Here is a 19,048-nt window from a genome sequence, read left to right as displayed (position 1 = left end):
TTATTACCATGTCGCCAACAGTCAGTCCAGTCTCTAGTGGACAACTTAAGAACAGCACTTTAAATGGGGAAAAATGTTGTTCATGTCATCTCAGACTGGATCCGATTTGAGACCACTGGCTGATATTTGTGGGCTATTGGCATTTAACTGACTTTATGTAAACACAATTCTGACTTTTCTCTTAACTATGCTTTTTCTTGACAATGAAAATCATTCCGCTATTCGATGTCTAAAAAGAGATGATTTCAATCAGGGCTGCACAATATATCACAAGAAATCAACATGTGCAATAGCACAAAGCTGAATTGTTTAGACACTGTGCATTCTGGCTCTGCAAAAATGAAATGACAGAAGGCTAAATTTGAAAGAAAAGAGCTCAGATTAATTAAAATGTCATTGGGACGCATGAGTCAGAAGCAGAGAAATCAACAAATGACTGAAAACACCTGGAACTGTTCAGCTACAACTGAAGGAAAAAGAAAACCTCATATCTTGAATGTGCATTGAGTTGGTAAGGATTGTCTTTAAACTCACAACTCGAGCATGAGTGTCTTAAATTACAAGCTGTTCCAAACAGAGGTTATTTTGGCTTTAAGAGACATGTTTCACAAAGGAACAGCAAAACAGCAATTCCTCTGACTTCTCTAACACAATTCAGCAAAAAAAAACAATTTGAAAAGCTTGGTCAAAGTTTGGTGACACAGAATTTTTTGACTTTGTCTAATATTCACATCTCTCACAATACAGTTAAATGCATGTAGCTATACATTTAAACTGTACTGTACTTGCAAGGTTTTAATATAAATGGAAAGAAAATCATTACCAAATAAAATCATATTTCCTTCCTAATATCAACATCATCTCAACCACTGACAGAGACAAACTTCACTCTCTCACACTGTCGTTAAATTACATAAGAGACTTATATATCAATGCGATTTTTTATCTTTCAAGCACAAATATTTTCAAGTGCCTCTCAGAAACCAAATGTTCTCCAAACTTCTCAATGGGGTCTTATGACTCAGGTCCTAGAACTGTGGAGAAATGTGGAATTTCCTCATTTTTATATGATGAGATTACAAATGCAACACGTCATGAACGCAGCTGCTTTTTTGAGCCATTCACTGCTCGCACTGCCTCTTCCGCGATTCTTTATACCTAACACACCAGAAATACACTATTTATTGAAATGTAATTAAGTGACGAATGACTGTAGTACCTTTAAATTGCATAAAGGAAGTTCAAAAACAGAATGCATCAAGTAGAGCTGGGCGAAAACGGCGACATACAATATAAACTAAGTTTCACCACAAATACTATCTAGGTCAAAGCTGGTAACAAACAGCAACACAGGCACTTTTATTATCCACCAGCTGCACAAAGTAAACACATTAATTGTCCAGAAAATATGTGGGGGGGGGAAAAAGAGTCAAGCAGTTTTTTTAGATCTTTTTTTTTAAGTATGTTTGAGCGAAGCTTGTTTCAGAGTGAGAGAGACTGAATTGATAAACAATTCCGTATTTTTTATATCGAATTTGAGGAAAACGTTAATATCTCGTAAGTTTCAATATATTGCACAGCCCTATGACAAACGTAAAACTCTGAAAAATTCTACAACTGTCACACAATCAAAAACTATGCAACATTTTTTTAATTAATGGGACTATATGTTTTTTTAAAAAAAAAAAGACAAGTACATAGACATAAAACACCAAACTGCTCCACTTCCGGTTATTTCTGATTTGTCAGATTATGGTTCTCAAGCTCTCCAACCACAACCCTGTGTAAATGATAAATTAATGTTAATTTTATGCCAAAAATAAAATAAAATTCCAATCATTTCTGATCGTGTATTCTACAATAAGCTTAAAAAGGAAAAATGTGCAAAAAGAAGCAGCATTAGAAAAAATAGTTATACTAGCAGCCAAAAACTAATGTGTATACCTTTTTAATAATAGATTTCCTTCAGATTTTGAGGAACAGGCAACACAATCTGTGCCTCCTGTTGTCATACAATATCTTAAATTAAGTGGAAATCATTTATCCAAGACAGAAATTCATTAATTCTGCCAACTTTGCAAACATTCTGGGAACTAAATGTGCATTTTTGGCATATTGGGACTCCTGCTTTGAATGTTTGCAAACACATGATTATCTTCTATCATTGTAATTTCATAAAGGTGGATAAACCGTAAAAATTTACAGTAAAACAAGCTGCAGAAAATCATTGGGGCTCAAGGATCAAGAGCACTGTTAAAATACAAAATGTAGAAATGTGTACCACCTAGAAGAACAGATTATACTGAGAAAAGCATAACTCAAATGCAGTTACAGGTCATTTCAGGAAGAAAAACTTCATCAACAATGTGAGTAATTAGCTGTAATCCAGATAAAAGCAAAGCAACTGTGCACAGGGAAATGCAGGAAGCAAGGACACAAAATTTAATCGACGTGAAAACATATAATTTGGTCAACAAATGAAAAAATCCCCAAAAAATCTTAAAGCAGTGTCACACAGGTATGAATGTGGCTGCAGGTTAAGAGGGGTTTACGTTTTACTATTGTGCTACGTACGTTAGGACGTGGCGGGATAGCTTAGATAAGTTAAGGGAATATAGGCTGCAACGTCTGTCAAGTAAAATACACTACAAGCACATCGATTTGTAAGTTTAGCAAAGTTAGATAAGGGGGGGGGGGGGGGGAAGTGTTTAGTTTTAGAACATTTTGTTTAGGCAGCTCTACTCGCCACCGTAAGAGGCAGCGAGCTATGCTAACCTTCACATTGCCCATCTTTAAAGCCAAGTACGCCGGGTCGGCTGATATACAGAGTTCAAAATATCAATCAATGCGAGAATATCTGCATGAAAATATCTCGCTCGTGTTGCATAACATTGGTAACCGGCTAAAAGAGTCTCCCTAAGCCTGCGCTGATCGTAAAGGCCTTAGCTTGTAGGTTCAAATGACACTGGATATGATGGCGGAGGGGGCGGAGTGTGGAGCTCGGAGTCCCCGGCCTGCTCCGCCAATGTGCGGGACGACCACCTCCACTCGCCTGTCGGCGATAAGCAAAAAGCTGCGCGGTGTAAACACAACGAACCGCGTCGGGAACGGAGCGGGCGCGCAGGGGAAACGCCGCCCGGTGTAAACGGCGCTCCGAGGCGGAGAGATAGAGCCCGAGCCGTCCGAGCTGCAGCTCGTTAGCTTAGCCAGCTAGCGCGAAGAAGGAACCGTGGCTTACCTTCTCTGTTTATAGCTACCAGACTGCTGGTCTGCTCGTCTGCATTGGTCTCTTTAAACACTGTAAACGTATTCATTCGACAGAATAGTACTTTGAAAAAGTCGTGCTCCGTGTTTTTATTTATTTAATTTCTTTCCCTCTCCTCCAACGGTCGCTGCTGCGTATCTGCGTGTGTCTGCTGGCTCCCAGTCGCTGCTCTTCTTGTTGTTTGTGTTTCGGAAACATGGCCGTCCGTGTGACACCACGTGACTGGACACTGACAAGCGGCGAGCCAATGCAGGAGCAGGACAAACACACCCCTCTTCGCCAGGCCGGGCTTCCACCGGGCTCACACCGGGGCTCGGATCGGGCTTTTTAACGAGAGGAACCGGCGGTCCGTGTCTCTGTGAAGCGTGCCGATCGTAAACGGATCGAATAAAACCCGGAAAGTATCGGTGATATAACCAAGACAACGCCCCAAAAAGTTACGTCCACGCCATGTTGTTGGTAGCGCTGCGTGTGAACTGATAATATCTGTGAGTGTTTTGTTATTGAAACCCTTCAAACTGGACGGGATGGCCTGCAGACACTGCGCATGCGCAGTTTGTGTCCACTGAGTAGTGGCGTCCCGGTTCTAAATGAAACAATTTACAGAGTCTGTTCTTTAAAGTGAAACATTGTATCACATTTCTCTCTTTCTCTCCCGCTCAGAATCAGAAATATCGCCTGCTGTGTTCAACATGTGAGCAATGTGTGTTCAGGTTTTGGAGCTGCATTAACTAAAAACTATGCCGAACACTTCTATTCAGACCCCGTTCACATAACTATATGATGATATATGACCATAGAAGCACAAATAAAGATAATATAATCACACAAATTGTATAAGTGAACATAATTTATGTCTATTTAAGCTACATATTGGTGGACTTGTAGTTTATTTACTTTCATTGCATTGCCTTAAAGTGTTTCTTACCTGTGCACTGGCTTGAACTGGATACACACACACACACATTTCTAAGCCCTAAACAATCCTGAAAATCTTTAGTCAGCATCACCAGAACCCAAACAGAAAAAGCAGTAACACTGAAAAAAAATCTCTTAATGAAAAAGATCTATAACAGAAAACCTGATAAGCAAAAAAATTAAAAAAATGTGCTGAAGAAAATATGCACAAATAGTAGATAGTGATATACTGAAACACAATGTAAATGTAAAACAGATTGAAAGCACTGAAATAAGGAAATGTAAGTAAGGTAAAGAGGTGAAACTGCTTGAGAGTGGCAACAAATATTGGTGTATTATCTATGTACAACTGTATCCATATCAAGTCCTGGAAGATAACCACTGCCCCCCCCCCCCCCCCCCCCCCCCCCCCCCCCCCCCCCCCCCCCCCCGGACAGAGCCAACAGAAAACAACACACAATACCACAATCATAACCACAAGATACCGTCAAACAGCAAGACTAACATCAAGTCTTTGGGCTGTGAGAGAAAAGCCACAGTATGAAAAGAAAATCCATGGCGGCACAGAAACAATGCAGCCCACCTCCAAATATTAAAGTCTTAATGGTGATAATAATCATTCATGTGTATCATTTTAAAAGTGATAAGAAGTGTATCCACCAGCACAGTCATTTATTTCATGGAATAAAACCATAGAATCAATCCAGGACGATTTATGAGGCAAGTTAGACCATGAACACAGCCTCACAGAAATTTGTGGTAAAATTCATGACTGCAGACATTTTCAGACCTGATAAGTAAACCATCCATCCAACAGAGCCACACTGTGCCGCCGCTTTTCATACTTGGTCTGCATTCTTCCTCCACTGTATTTTACTTGACTTTGCAGCAATTGCGAACACCCCTCATTATTGATTACTATTACCGCACGGCAGACATGTCTGTATGAGAAGGAAATAAGCTCCCAGCTCCTCCAGCTGTTTGAGGATGCTCCAGTTTTACCCGTGCATCCTGTCCTCTCTGCTGACGGTGTCCCTCTTGGTGAGTGCTACGGTGTCTCACAACTTCAAAGGCTGCAGCCATTTCTTCTACATGGAGACACCCCCCGCAGGGATCACAGGGACAGGCCTGAGGAGGATCTGTCAGAGGTATGCTGATAAAATGCGCTGTGCCACTCTGTATGACAGCAGTCGCCGTCCCCCCCTCTCCTCAACCTACATCTTTCAGAAGTCTGATGGGAAGAGGAGGATGGACACGCCCTGGATGTATGAGCCCCAGGTAGAGAGAGCACAGCAATGTCTGGATCATCAGTTTGGCTGCACGAAGCTGAACGTCTCAGTGCAATTATATGTTGTATTTCACTGTGATTTCTCTCACTGTCTAGAACAATCACTTGACTTGGATCAAAGAAAAGAATACAGAAGTGTTATTTTGTGGGTGTGTTGCCCAATATGCTCTCAAGTTGCAAATTCCCCCTTTAATTTAGCACACAAGACAATCAAATACCAACAGGGTGGGCCAGAGCCAGAACAAAGCCAAGTGTGCCACCAGCCAGTTGATTCAGCCGATTACTGTTAAAACATAAGATCCACAAGGAAAAAATAGGCTTTGATCATTTAGTTAAAATGGTCTGGTCCTGATCAATGCCTTAGTCCTCATTCAGATTAATACATTTGTTCTGCTCATGGCGCAAATCCCAATCCGTGCAAGTGAAATTTTACTTTCCAGAAGTCAGGGTGATGAAAGTTCCCAGAAAAATTGTCCACCAAAGGTCAATGAGCCACGCTAATGAAAGATCAGCCATATTAAGAAAGCTTGCTATTAACTTGTCCGCCATCATGATGCATCCAGCATCATTTATGCTATTTAAAGGGCATTTTCAAACCAGTGAAACATCATCAGCACTGCAGCTTGCTTCACTCTGTAACCCCATGGGACTCTCCACAGTCGCATCAGCGACTCAAATATTCACTTGGGCTATGTACATATGCAAATTTACACAAATGTTTACAAATCAGATGGAGTGGAGGCCTCTGCATATGTTAAATGTTAAAAGGTGGCATTGAGACAAATCAGCTTTCCTGCAGAAAGGTTCCTGAAGAAGCAGAAAGGTTTTGGCAGTGACGTGGCCATTTTCTACAGGAGCTGTGTGTCAGAAAACCCTTTCAGGAAGAGAAGGGACACCTGGAAACTGTTTCAGCATAACACGTCTTGATCGACACAGTTAAACTCAATAAGTCAGCTTACAGTAGGAACTCTTTTCCCCGATGATAAAGCTCTGAGACAGAAGGCACTGCACATGTTCGGACTGTCTCTCATCGGGGACAATCTCTTGGTTTTTCCACAAATGGTTGAGTAAATGAAAACAAACAGCGAGAGCCACTTTTCCTCAGCACAGCTCACTGTTCATTGATTTTAGAGGCAAAAAAAAAAAAAAAAAACCTGTAGCGCACACACACATCTCTTATCGAATACTGTCCATGTGTGGGGTGAGGACTCTCTGAAGCCGCCACTGAAGTGTCCAGAAATCAATACAGAACGAGAGCGCTTCGAGCACAACAGAACTGTGGGCCTGGCTCATGTAAATGCCAGCTGGCTTTGATGTATTTGTGACATTACTGGTTGGATTTTTCTTTTAAAAAGGATTTTACAAGTAACTTCGATGCAGAAATTATACAACTAACTGTGCATACATGTGACCAGAATCGTTTCGTGTTTGTTTTGCGGTAATAAATCAATTAGTGAAACTGTTTTCATCTGTATCTGTCAATCTGTCGTTATCTGAGGGTTGTGGGAGGCGGAGCCTGGGTGCAGGGAGCGTGTCGCTCGGACATGTTACCAGCCTCAGATAAGCAGGATGAACAAGAAAAGAATCAAACTCAGCTCAACTTCTCTTTAAAGTACCATTATGACAGCACTTAAACAGGTGCTTATCAATTTAAACAGCTGTAGTGTTGCCTCGCTCTGCAGTCAAGTCAAATTGTGTTGATTGGCTATAAAAACACATTCAGCTTTTCACAGATTCACCTGTTTGGCTCTTTATTTTGTAAACCTGATAAAGATGAATACACCAATGAGTGTGCTCGAGTTAAAGAACATCAATTTTATGTCTGCACTTGAAATAATAATACAAATAAAAATGATCTTTGAATGAAAACAACTGGTTTTTTTGACTGAAAGCCATTTGACTACATTGCAAATACGGCCGGTTTTTCTCAAAGAATCCATTAGCATGAAAAGGTTGAAGATATCAGTAGCCAGAGACTTTAGAAGTGAAAAAGAGACCGAGCAGAGCGCAGAGAGGTGTGAAGAGACGACCGAGGAAAGCAGAAGCTGCAGTGATAAAACTTTCATCTGTAAGGAATGCACTTCTGGGGTCCAGGCAGGAGCGTTCGGGGACGTTTTAACCACAATGAACACTGTAAAGACTTTGTTTACAGGCTTTCTACCTCGATGCTACCTCAGCAACTTCTTTTAAAAGGTTCTCCCAGAAGGATGTGGACAAACCTCACGATGTGACACCGTCAAGACACTCAAAAGCATGAGAGAGGCCATAAGAAGGTAGACTTTATCTGGATGTTTCCATCGTGTCTGTACTTTGCGAGCATATGAGTGGGTAATAACGTAAGCTTAAGATAAGCTACTTTACCAGCTATGAATGGAATTTCTGACTTGTACAAATTTTAAACTTGATTCACACGGAAAAGTCTGACATGCTGTATTTCTGCTTCTGCGGCCTGTTCCTTCTTTCTACTGCAATGAGATTCTAACAAGAGCAGTAGTAACACCAGGCCTTGTCTGAAATCTTTAGGAGCGTAATTGAAAACAAACTAAAATAAATATGAAATTAAGACTTTTTATAAATAGTCTCCATTGTTCAGAGTTCTTGTTAGTAAGTGTAAAAGCACAGTTTAACATGCTATTTGAAGAATTCTAAAAGTGCTTAAAGTTACTGGAGCAGTGGTTTTCAATGTGTGGGTCTGGTCTCTCCTCTGGGGAACAGAAGAACTTCAAAACAGATAAACCTCAGGTGATCAGGCTCATTTTCCTCTTCATGTGTGAGCGTTTCTACTAGTGCTGTGATATGCTGGTGACCTGTCCAGAGTGCAGTCTGACAAAAAACTTAAAACTAAACACAGCTGCTTTATTTTTTTCAGTATGGATAGTTGTTGTTTCTAATTCGGTCACCGGGAATCAAACTATGAGCCTGAGGAAATAAGCCATGGCAAGGCATCAGTGATGCAACTGATCAAGCATCAGCATTGCGCAGATCACATCTTTCATCGAAAGTGACAAAAGCACAAAGTCAAGTTTTTTTTTATTTCAATTTGTGAGAAAATTCATGAGACCAAACAACAAAAGATATGATTTTTACACTTTTAAATGTATTCTTTTTTTTTATTTATTATAAAACCAAGGGGCATAATTAAAAACAGCATAATGTTGAAATTGCACTTATTTCCCTTCAACTTTTTCCACATATGTAGAAAAAAAATTATGTAAATATATTCAGAATAATTTGAGCAGCAAAGCCAAGAGAAAGATTTCATGTCATTATCCATAAAAATCACAGCAGTGCGTTGCTATCTGGGCTGATCTGCTCTCCATACTGCCACCACGCCACCAAGTGGACGAAGTGGGGAAACACCAGAGACAGATGCTGTCATTTCACTGGTCTGGGTACTGGTAGAACAGGAGGCAGAGCTCTCAGTTGGAACCAGTAACCAGTTTCAGTAAGTGAAGCTGACTCAGTCTCTTTTTTTAAGGACAGGCTTCAAACAACCTTTCATAAAACTTACTGTTTGGGCTGATTCAGGTCTTTTTGATCAATTTTATCATGAACCGGTAAAGACTGTCCAGGGACCTACACTGAGTTTCTTGCCTTCCTCACTCTCCATGTGTCACTTATACAAGTCTCAAACATTTTGTCTCTTGTCTGTCATCTACAGTCTTTTTCAGTTTCTGTTCATTCCTGCACGATCTCTCAGCAGAAATCAAAGTTTGTGGTCTGATCCTCCTCCTGCCACCACCACACCTGCACTGAGTGGAGTTATGTTACTCTCTGCGCTCTCCTTTTCTCTTTCCATTCTCAGATCTCAACGGGAACGATTCAGTTCAGATTTTTCTCTGTAAAATGTGACTGTGTTGTATTTGCTGCTACAGAAATAAAACTGAAATGATCTGATCCACTCAAAATCAAATTTTGGTTGCATGAATTTGAATACTTTCAACATTTTATTGGCTTTAACCACTGGATGGCGCTGCAGCTGCAGCAGTTCTGATGCATTCCCACTCAATCATGACTGCTCTCCATCATGTGCTCTTCCTGGCAGTCTGGGGCATGCACAGGTTGTAGAAGGAGTCCTGGTCCAGGGACGAGACCCTCCTCCAGGCCACCCAGCCTCGCCTCTGCAGCTCCGCTCGCTCCGGCGGACCCCCATAGTAGTGCGGGTCAACGACCAGCAGGTGGCTGCCCCCGGCCCCGGTGCACACCCCCACGATCCCTTTGGAGGAGTTGTCCCGGTCCCCTCCCATCATGACGGGGGAGCCGTGCACGTGGAAGTGCCGGTGCAGCTCCTCGGCGGCCACGCGCTCCAGCTCCGCGGCCCCGCCTCTCACGTGCACCAGCTTGCAGGGCACGTCGTGGATGAAGTCCAGCACCAGGGAGGCTTCGAACGTCCCGATCCAGTCCCGAGAGCCGCGGAACGAGTCCGGCTTGTCCTGCATGGACACCAGGGCCTGCTGGATGCGCGGGAGGGTCGGCGCGGGGCCGCGCGCGGGAAATCCGTTCATGCGGAGCCAGGAAGACAGAGTCTGGACGGTGCGGTAGCCGCAGCCCCAGCCCCGGTCATCCTGCCCGTCACAGCCGTAGTGAAAGTACAAATAATCCCCTTCGATCACGGAACGTTTGACGGGATGAGGAAGCGGATCGGGAAGACCGGAGTGGACGTTCTTCAATAAACTCAGTTTTTCCTGAGAAGTCGCTCCTTCCTCCGGTCCTCCTCCTCCTCCTCCTCCTCCCCAGTCAATCTCCTGCTCTCTCTCCATTCTTTCATTCAAAATAGTCTAATGTGAAAAATAAAAACAACTTTGAAGAAGTTCAACTCATCTACGCACGCGTCAGCATGCATGTGCAGCGACATCAACAGTCCTGACGGAGCACATGCAATGATCAATGGTTCCGCCCTCACAGCTGCGCCCTCTGCGGTGCTGGAGTGGAAATACACGAGGAAACGAACGAACGAACGAACGAATGAATGAATGAATGAATGAATGAATGAATGAATGAATGAATGATTACAGCACATCAATGAAACAATTAAACTATATGGATACTGTTCATAATTGTAGAACTTATGGCCAAAGTTTTGTTCCAAGGAGCAAATAGGTTTCAAAATGATGGTTTTCGCTCTACAGGGACTAAAATAAAGAAAAGTTTCTAAAGTGGATAGTTATTCAGTTCATGCTGTGTATTTTGGACTTGAATGAATTTACAAAATATTAAAGTACAGACTGTTTTGAACTTGTATGATTGTGCCTCTTTATCTGTTCTGTGATAAAGCCTTGCTGTTGAATTATGCATTTGCCCTTAAATTCATTGTTTAACATTACGAATACCCTTACAGTTATGAAATTCAACAATTAAATGTACACTGCAGTGGTCCCACCACAGTTAGGCTTGCTTGGTTTATGAAAAGTCATGATTACAAGCTGGTTCCTCTTTATTTTTGCACGTGAGTTTCCAAATCAATTAAAAAATGCTGATGAATCAAACCACTGAATACTTTCCCGCTTCACTCCAGTTCAGCTGAGTCACATTTTACAGAGGAAACGATAGTGAAAGCCTTCTCAGTAAAGCTACTTTCTTTTTATTCCATTGGTTTATGATACAGATAAGCCGCAATACTGGTTTATCTCTTTTTTTATGCATTTTGTCATTTCAGCTGGCCCTTTTCTTGCTCAGTTGTGATTTATCAGCTGAGACTTTTTTGTTATTCAGCTGGTGTGCCACAGAGGGAGACAGTGTTCTGTTTGACTGCTGCAGTTTCCCCACTGAACATGCAGCTCAAACAGAAACTGTTTGCTCAGGAAAACACAAATAATACAACTGAATCACAATGTTTTATGTTGTTTTTCCGGAGTTGTTTTAAATGGAACGGTAATCAGACCATACAGGCTGCAACACTGAAAAGAAGAACAAGGCTGATAAGATGAAGAAGTTCCCACCATGTAAGACCTCCATTGGTCAGGCTCTCTGTCAGTCAGTTGCTTCAGCATCACATGTGAGAAACAGAAGGAGCAGGAACTGATGGGTATTTAGCGATCATCCTTATGTCTCATGAGCTGTTACTGGATTCTGGCATTCCAAAGAATCAAGGGTTGTTGAAAGTCAGAAAGCAGTTTAAAGTGAATCCATGCATTTGTCTTGCTAGTGTGATGCTGTCTTTACTGTTCAGACAGCTGATTCACAACGCTGCTGCTCGAGTCCTGAAGCGGATAACGTGAGTCCAGCTCTCGGGTCTCTGTATTATTTTCCTGTCATACGTAGAACTGAATCTTACAACTGGTCTGTAAATATCGGAATGGTTTAGGCCCAAAGAGCATCACAGATTTTCAGAAACATCCAGACTTCTCAGGCCGTTTCGCTCAAGCCTGCTTTCTGTTCCCAGATTCAGAACCAAACATTCAGAAGATGCTTTTAGTTTTTATGCACCAACTGTTTGAAACAAACCAGAATGAAGACCTTTCTGTAAAGACAGAACTTATTTGACGTTGCATATATGCAGCTCCTGTACTTTTATGCTTATTGTCCTTTTAATCGCTTTGATGTCTTTGAATTTATGTCTTTATTTATATCGTTCCTTGTTTTATACATTTTTCATGACCAACTGTACACATTCGTTAATTCAAAGCAGTCCGAATTGAATTGTTAGTGAAATACGCTTCACAAATAAACATGTCTTGTCTTGCCTCAAGCCTCAATTCATGCATTAAAAATAATATGAACTTTGGAGGAGTTATGCTGTCAAAGATTAACCTAAACACAATTATAGCTAAGAAAGATAAATAATCTAATTTGTGAGGATCCGTAGAAAGATGAGTTCCAGAGGCTGTGTTCTGAGACATCAAAGCAGGAAACTCAAACATCAGGAAAAACAAGCTGTCCAATCGTTCCCCCCTTGGGTATGAATAAAGGTTTCTTGAATCTGAATCTTATCCATAGGACTCTACCCAAACACTTGAGCATTACTATTATCCATAAACAATGGGAGCTTTAACTGTACAGAATGAAAACATCTTGCTTAGAATGTGCCTCATACATTGCCCTGAGCAATGTAACCATTAAAAAAAAAGTTTTCCATCATCGGCCTGTAAACAAACCTTTGATAGATTTCCAGAAAGAGTCCTGGGGACTACAATGGGAAACTAAAATATCTTGAGGCAACACGCTCGCAAGAATAAACAGACAGGGGGGTAAGAATGGGACAGCTATGTAGCCATGCATGTGCTCTGTGTCGCCTGTCTGCAGGAGAAACACTTACAGTACAGTCTCGTGACAGGATATGTGACAGACCAGATGGGAAACCTGGAGGGTTCCATAGCACGCCGTTTCAATCCGCGACTGCCTGGCATGGGAAAAAAAAAAGACTCCTCATGAATGCAATCGATAATTATATTTTTGTTGACGGCGGATTTTTGTTTGGTGTGTGTGTGGTTTCATTACAAAAACAAAAAATATATAATCTTCAGTATTCCTGCTGTATCTGTGTGAATGAACGTTGTTTTAAAATGTTGCCTCTCAAACTTGAAACTTTTCTGAAATAAAAATGCGAAAACAATGCGATTTCAAATTTATAAACAGGGTTTTTGTCTATTGTTCATCATACAAGAAGCTCCTCTTGCTCTGTGCCCAGCCACTGACTTTCAGCATTCCAGCCCTTGTAATTTGACACCAGCTTCATCGTCTTCCCTGCCATGTCAAAAGAAAATGTGTGACGAGCCGATGGCCGAGTGCAGGACAGCTCTGCTGCGTAATGCAGCCTGTTTGTGCTTCAAGCAGCTGTATCATCACTGAGCTAAAACAGTTAAACATCAAAGGTGTTTCTTTCGCCTTCGCGGCGAGGAGGTTTGCAACTTCACACGTGGAAATGTGTGTCAGTGAACGACTCGCTGAACGGCGGGGGATGGGCTCTAACAGGCTCCCTTTGTTAGTTTAAGAACTGCATGACGCACGTTCTACCCGACGGATCAATTTAATCAATCAGCAAGTTTTATTCATAACACTGATGTGGTTTATTTTAGCTCACAGGCGTATTCATGTCGACTCTGATTTCATCCCGCGTTTTACCCAAAAGACTTTTGACACAGTTTTACAAATGTCTGGCAGTGTTGGACACGTGTTGATTTTGGCACGGTCCATTAGATAATGGTTTGTGTTTGCTGTCCTCTTTAGTTGGCGTAATCTCAAGATGGAAGTGAAAACATGACAAAGGTTTTCTTTAACTTTCACAGGCCTTTTTTTACTGTTTGACACAAACTGACTGTCTGCAGCTTGCTTGAATTCTTGAATCAGGCTTTGAAGTGCATTATTCGGCTCTTCAACTTCCTCAGTCAACGCTTTATTGTAATTAGGATTCAGATTCGTCTGAACTGTCTTGGTCCTGTCAGCTGTTTGAACATGTGGCCTGCCATCTGACTGTACTCTGCTCCAACAAACCATCCAATGCCTTTATCAAGCCCGGATACTCGTCCTGATGCTATTACTGTTAATGGTGCTTTGCCCGGTCACCAAAAGGGCATCACACTCGTACCCACTTGACGGCACAAGTGTTGGTATTAGGACGGATTCTTCATCGAGGTAGCTCTGTCTGGGCTTGTGCCATCAATCGTCACATTATCCAGCATCTTCTGCAAGTAAAAATGATCCGTTTCCTTCTGTCTGCTCTCTGGCATTACACATTACATTACATTACATTACACCCAGGAATGTAAATTTATTTTGCTGGGATTTTATGGGATAGACCAACACAATGTGCTGCATAATAGTGAAGTGGAAGGAAAATGATACATGATTTTCATTTTTTTTCTGTATTAATTAAAACTTAAAGAAGTGTGGCATGCTTAAGTATCCATCCCTCCTGAGTCATTACTTTGCAGCTGTAAGTCTTTTGGAGTCTGTCTCTACAAGCTTTGCACATCTACAGACTGAACTTTTTCCCCATTCTTCTTTGCAAAAACAACTCAAGTTCAGTCGGATTGGACGGAGAGCATCTGTGCAACGTTCATGTCAAAGGTTTTCAGTTTGTCCATTTCAACACATGAATGATCCACACACCTTTCCATTGTAGCTCTGACTGTATGTTTCAGGCTGTTGTCCTACTGGAAACAGTAGGATCGAACCTCCAGCCAGTCTCAAGTCTTTTGCAGACTCTTACAGGTTTTCTTCTGAGACTGCCCTGGAATTGGCTCCATCCATCTTCCCATCAACTGCGAGCATCCTCCGCGTCCCTCCTGAAGAAAAGCATCACCACAGCATGATGCTGCCACCACCATGCTTCACAGTGGGGATAGTGTGACTTGCAGTGCTAGTTTTCCACCACATAAAGTATTTTGCATTTCATCCAAAATACATGAGATTAACAGGCTGGCTGGTGCAGCGGCTGCAGTGATGCGGTCGTTGTATCGGTCCGTTGTGGTGAAGAGGGAGCTGAGCCGAAAGGCAAAGCCCTCAATTTACCGGTCAATCCACGTTCCCACCCTCAAGTATGGTCATGAGCTTTGGGTCATGACCGAAAAGACAAGATCCTGGATATAAGCGGCCGAAATGAGCTTCTTCATTCTTCCTGGCTGGGTGCTCCCTTAGAGATCGGCTCAGTCACCAGGGAGGAGCTCGGAGTAGAGCCGCTACTCCTCCACATCGAGAGGAGCCAGCTGAGGTGGCTCAAGCACCTGCTTAGGTTGCCTCCTGGACGCCTCCCTGGGGAGGAGTTCCAGGTATGTCCCACTCGGAGGAGACCCTGAGGAATACCTAGGACACGCTGGAGAGACTATGTCTCTCAACTGGCCTTCGAACGCCTCAGGATCCTCCCGGAAGAGCTGGAGGAAGTGTCTGGGGACAGGAAAGTCTGGGCATCTCTGCTGAGACTGCTGCCCCCGCGATCCGGTTCCGGATAAGTGGTAGAAAATGGATGGATGGATGGATGGATGGATGGATGGATGGATGGATTTCATCCAAAAAGTTGAACTGTAGTCTCCTCTGACTAGAACACCTTCCTCCACATATTTGCTGAGTCATGGTGAACTGCGAATGGGACTTCTCCTGGCTCTGTTTCAGCGATAAAGGTGCGATTTGTGAAGTTTACCTGAGATGTGGATCTCTGCAGTTCCGTCAGAGTTACCACGGGCCTCTTGGCTGGTTATCTGATCACTGCTCTTCTTGCCTGACCTTTCCGTTCAGGTTAACGGTCATGTCTTGGTAGGTTTAAAGTTGTGCAATTCTCTTGTTGACAGATTCCACAGTGCTCCGTGAGATGTTCAAAGCTTGTTGTAGTTTTTTTTTTTTTTTTTTAATAACTGAACCCTGCTTGAAGCCTTTCCACAATTTCATCCCTGACCCTCCTGGTGTGTTCCTCGATCTTCATGATTCTGTTTGGTTCGTATATGTCCTCTAGTGAACGTCTGAGGCCTTTACAGAACAGCTGGATTTATACTGAGATTAGGGTGACAGAGTTCAGAATATGGAAGGAAAGTATGATTCATTATAAAAATAATCAGATTATCTGATTAACTAATTACAACCATTTAATCCATTGTCAGCAGAAGTGAGAAGTGCAGCAATAAGACCTTGTTATCACTTTGCTTCTGAAACACTGTTGGAAAAGTCTGATGAGAAGTATGACACCTGTTTCAACCCATGTTACGGGAGCTCCAGGGTGTTTCCACAATTAAATATCAAACGTCATGAAAGCATTGTGAAACTTCCCCGAAGACGTTCTTGCATTGTGATGCTCTCTGATTACCTCTGGATCACAACAAGTTCCACTGAACTATGAGGCTGTCACTGCTGTGGATACCTCCAGGCTGGAACAATAACTTCCGACCTCGTCGGTGGCTCCTGCCCTGGCTCCGGTGTCCCTCTCAGTCAGTCCCCCCATTCTTCTATGTCAGCTTCCTGTCTTGTGTCGCGCCAGAGGAGCAGACCGAGCTGGCCGTGAGCCCAAAACCTGGATGAGAAAGTGGATCACACACACACACACTCACATAACTGTGCACTTTCACTGCGTCCTATAGAGAACATTTCCTCAGCTATGTCTCCATCTTCCCTGTGTGCAATTGTGTGATTTACTTTGAAGTACGAGCAAGGCCGAGGCAGAGTGCATCTCGGTTTGTCCGAGACTTCAGATCTCCTTTAATCCATCCTGAATTCAATAAGTCTGTCCCATTCCAAACCAGGAGTCAGTGTGACTGGACACCCCTGCCCCCCACACTCTCCACACATCCCTCACCTCCCGCCCCGAGCCACCGCTGTGGTCATGAAGCATGGCTCGCAGCACGTACCACTCCTCTGTCTCTCATGTTGGCTCAGACATAAGCAAACAGCCCTTTGAGCAAACAGTGCAACAAACTCGTCAACATTGTCTTCAGTGCGATGACCAGGGTGCTTGAAAGCTGAGTCATAAAAAGTCAAAGACTAGAAAGCAATCCTATTGACTTGTTTTACATTTGTTACACATGAATTATGATAAAGATGTGATATAAACTTCATCCTTTTTATGATCAATGAAAAAATGTGCTACAGTCAATGTTTTTTTTTTTTTTTTGAACGTCAAGAAATTTGATTTATATTTTCCTTTTGCTTTTGCCCATTTCATTTGTGCACTTCTGCACGTGTGTGTTGGGAATCCGAGTCACTGTTGACCGAGTCTTACGAAACCGCCGGCTTGTATCAGGGTCTCCCAATATTTGGATGTGTACGGCGATGTGTGTGTCGCTCGACATTGCATGCTGGCTCCCGATAAACGTATGCAGCCACGCCATCACTTCCTGTCTGATGGTGCAGTGCTGTGTAACCCCTGGTCGGACAACCCCCCCCCCCCCTCCCCCCCCCCCCCCCCCCACCCCTTCTGTGACACACAGTGGAGACTTTCCAGGAAATTTCAATATATTTCCTTTACCCTGGCTCCAAAGGGGCTGTCAGAGGTCATAGTGAGGACATGTGATATACGTGCTCCTCTCTGATGTGCACGACTTCCCTGCAGAACAGCATTTTTGTTTCAAATGTACAGGTCGGCTTGATTGTATTAAATCAACATTTAATAACCAAAGGTTCAAATAAAGTAGTGACGTACGCTGTGGTATGCTTGCCATCATGGCTCCTGTGTTTGTCTAAGGCCCGTTTGTTTAGTTGATTCACGAGGAAGTCATATAGCGAGGGAAGTATTTTAAGAATGCCACTGTAAATGAAGTCTCACACTGTACATGGGCCGTTTCCTTTAAACAACCAAGATCTTCCTGTACAAGAGGCTTTGTTGTGATGATGAAACTCGTAGCTCTTCTCTTGTACCCGTTAACCTCTTATTTTTTAGCACAATTTCCAAAAGTCTGATGGGCATCAAGTAGCCATTCATTTAGGAATAATCATGGGTTATGAGCCAGTCTGATGGTTTGTTTTTCAACATTCACCAATGCTGTCATGTAACTGATAAATGATGGGATGCAGGTAAATGACTGCAAACCAATACATAAAGCTATAAAATGTAGGAATTTTATTAAAGATTACAACTTTTTAATTATCAGTATCAGTTAGCTGAGAATTTTCTAACCCAAACCAGTGTGAGCTGGTATTAACTTTTCACTTTTCAGACATTTTTACCAGTTTTTTTAAACATAAATTATGGTGGGTTAGTTCCGACGATGAATTTCAGGTTTACGGGTTTCAGTGAAAGCTTCTGGTTTTTGTGTGTACAAGGCAGCGTTTCAAAAATGATGCCTGTTTACACTGAAATGACCGAAATGCTGCACCGCTGGGTGCTGTTTGTTTTTGCAATGAAACCACACACAAACACACACACACACAAACACACACACACATCAGCGCAGAGAACAATATGCCATAAACAATAACAATGGTGAGTACACAGACATTATTATGGACTGGAGATCGAGTTAGATTTCTATTCTGTGTGACTCTCAACTACAAAACTAACAAGACCCAGGAGAATAAAAACAGGAAGTCATGACACTCTGGATGTAAACGTTGTTGTTATCGTCCATCTACTCGCGCATGTGCAGAAGAACTGTTCACTACAGCTGTGTTGAATTTACTCTTTCTTTTCGGTACTTGTTGACACACAGTTCATAGCACTGCTTTTAAATAGTTTGAGATCCAGCAAACGCAGTTTTTACTGATTGTAACAAATTTTTTTTCCTAACGCTATGAAAATGTAATTTATTTTTCAAAAAAAAGTGCAGCGCTACACACTTTTGTGCATCTGGCTTCAATGACTCAGATTTCCCGATTCACAAGGTTCCCTCGTGTAGCATCGTTTCTCCTGCTGCCCGTCCCTCGTTGACTTACAAGAGATTGAAGTTTGTGGTCAATTAAGATATTTTTCAATAAGTCTTTCTCTTGAACACTTACTGTCTGTCACAGAAAGATATTAATCCATCCCTAATAATTCCTACATCAAAAAACCCTTCCAAATAATCCTCTGAGAGAAAATGATGTGTGAAAGCAAAGGATCAAACCATAAAGGTATTCCTTACAGGCTTGAAAGACAAACTCCCGAATATAAAATGAAAAGTGATTGTGCAGACCATGAAAATCTACCACAAATATTGTAGGGTAGACCATGAAACCGCCAT

The 19,048-nt window shown here is 42.4% G+C and overlaps 1 protein-coding gene across 1 annotated transcript; it reads right to left on the bottom strand.

Moving 5' to 3' along the window:
- Positions 1-9,494: 9,494 nt before the first annotated feature.
- ufsp1 (UFM1-specific peptidase 1) lies at positions 9,495-10,237 on the bottom strand (the record flags this gene model as incomplete). Its single annotated transcript, XM_030087887.1, has 1 exon — positions 9,495-10,237. A coding segment is annotated over one exon (741 nt), but the record flags the coding sequence as incomplete, so codon positions are not given.
- Positions 10,238-19,048: the final 8,811 nt, after the last annotated feature.

Source organism: Salarias fasciatus, chromosome 3, assembly GCF_902148845.1.
Source record: "Salarias fasciatus chromosome 3, fSalaFa1.1, whole genome shotgun sequence".
Lineage (NCBI taxonomy): Eukaryota > Metazoa > Chordata > Actinopteri > Blenniiformes > Blenniidae > Salarias > Salarias fasciatus.
The sequence above is the reverse complement of the archived record's forward strand: the minus strand, read 5'-3'. Positions and strand labels throughout refer to the sequence as shown.